Source organism: Pteronotus mesoamericanus, unplaced genomic scaffold (assembly GCF_021234165.1).
Source record: "Pteronotus mesoamericanus isolate MK-2021 breed Mesoamerican mustached bat unplaced genomic scaffold, CSHL_Meso_final contig_65, whole genome shotgun sequence".
NCBI lineage: Eukaryota > Metazoa > Chordata > Mammalia > Chiroptera > Mormoopidae > Pteronotus > Pteronotus mesoamericanus.
In genome coordinates, this window is record NW_026555228.1 from 15,137,312 (window position 1) to 15,139,074 (window position 1,763).

The following is a 1,763-nucleotide window of genomic DNA, read 5'->3' on the forward strand; positions in this document are numbered from 1 at the left end:
AGGGCGACCCAGAATGTGAAGGAGAGGGGGGCCCCGCAGAGCCTCGCCGTGCCAGCCCTGCCCTGGGCCTCAGGCTCACGCCACCTCCCTCCGCAGAGGCCTCAAGGCACAGGCGGATGGAGCGGGAGCCCTGGGGTTCCTCCGGCACTGCCCTGGGCCCTGCAGAGGCGGCCTTGGTCCAAGCCAAGGCGCACTGCCCCTGCTGAAGGGGCACGCACGGTCTCATTCCCCTCCCCCACCCCGTCCTCCAGGTGCCCGCGTCCCTGCCCTGCCGCCGCGCTCTGCCCTGCGGGTCCGGACCACTGCCATCATGCCTCGTGGACAGAAGAGTAAGCTCCGCGCCCGTGAGAAACGCCGCCAGGCCCGGAGTGAGTCTCAGAGTCTCCAGGGTGCTCAGGCCATGTCGGCGGAGGCTGAAGGGGTCCCCTCTTCTCCCTCCCCTCCTTGTGGTGATGATCCCCAGAGCTCCCCTGCTGCGGGCTCAGGGAAGAGACCCCCGGGGTCTCGGGCAGCCCCGTCTGCTCCCACTCCCTCTGCAGGCGTTTCGTGCGCAAGCCAGCCCGAGGAAGGGGCCGCAAGCCAGCCTGAGGAAGGGGCCGAGGGCCAGCCTGAGGAAGGTGCCGAGGGCCAGCGTGAGGAAGGTGCCGAGGGCCAGCGTGAGGAAGGTGCCGAGGGCCAGCGTGAGGAAGGTGCCGAGGGCCACGGTGCGGAAGGGCCAGACACCTCCCAGGCAGAGCCCAGCACCGAGCCTTCCGGCCCAACCCCTCTGGAGCAGAAGGCGATTCTGCTGGTGCAGTTCATGCTGCGCAAGCATAACATGAGGGAGCCCATAAGAAAGGAAGACATGATGAAGTATGTCATCAGAAAGCACAAGCAGCACTTCTACGATATCCTCAGGAAAGCCTCCGAGCTCATGGTGCTGGCCTTCGGCATGGACATAAAGGACGCCGACCCTGCCGGAAACTACTTCATCCTTGTCAGCAAATTGCGCCACGCCCGTGGTGGCCGGCTGACCGGCGAGATCGTGCCCAAGAGGGGCCTCCTGATGACCATCCTGTGTGTGATCTTCATGAAGGGCAACTGTGCCGCTGAGGAAGACATCTGGGATGTCCTGAACGTGATGGGGATCTACGCTGGAAAGAGGCACTTCATCCATGGGGAGCCCAAGAAGCTCATCACTCAAGACCTGGTGCGGGAGAGATACCTGGAGTACCGCCAGGTGCTCGGCAGTGACCCTCCGCGCTACGAGTTCCTGTGGGGCCCCCGAGCCCAGGCCGAGACGAGCAAGCTGGAAGTGCTGGAGTTCCTAGCCAAGCTTCATGATACCCACCCCCGTGCCTTCCCGCTCTGGTATGAAGAGGCTCTGCGGGATGAGGAAGAGAGAGCCCGAGCCAGGTCGGGAGCTGCGAGGAGCCGCGCACCCTCGGCCAGTGTGCGTCCCAGGATCAATTTCTGCAGCTCTCCCTACAGGCCCTGAAGCCTGAGGCACGGTCCTCACTCAGTGCTGAAGTAGGGTGGGGGCCCAGGGGGTGCTGGGGAGAACACAGTGTCTGTCTGTGCTCCTCTTCTATATTAGGCACTTATAGCTTTACCTTACTGTTGCAAGTTTTAAAAAGTTGTTCTTTAAGAAAAGTTTAGCTAGCTGCAGGCTCTAGGTGCATGAATGATATTAGTTACATATGTTAGGCTGCTTATGAAGCTTAGGAGTAAGTTTTGCTACCTTACTAAACGGGTGGGGCAACATTCCATCTTACTTAGTGATC

General features: G+C 61.7%; 1 protein-coding gene across 1 annotated transcript; it reads left to right on the forward strand.

Annotated features, from left to right (window-relative positions):
- The first annotated feature begins 310 nt into the window (after window positions 1-310).
- LOC129076877 (melanoma-associated antigen B1-like) lies at window positions 311-1,477 on the forward strand. The gene has a single exon (XM_054581016.1). The coding sequence runs from the start codon at window positions 311-313 to the stop codon at window positions 1,475-1,477; it is 1,167 nt and encodes a 388-aa protein (XP_054436991.1).
- Window positions 1,478-1,763: the final 286 nt, after the last annotated feature.

Bases quoted from the DNA above. Each gene is read 5' to 3' on its own strand.
- LOC129076877 (XM_054581016.1), top strand. From the start codon at position 311: ATGCCTCGTGGACAGAAGAGTAAGCTCCGCGCCCGTGAGAAACGCCGC.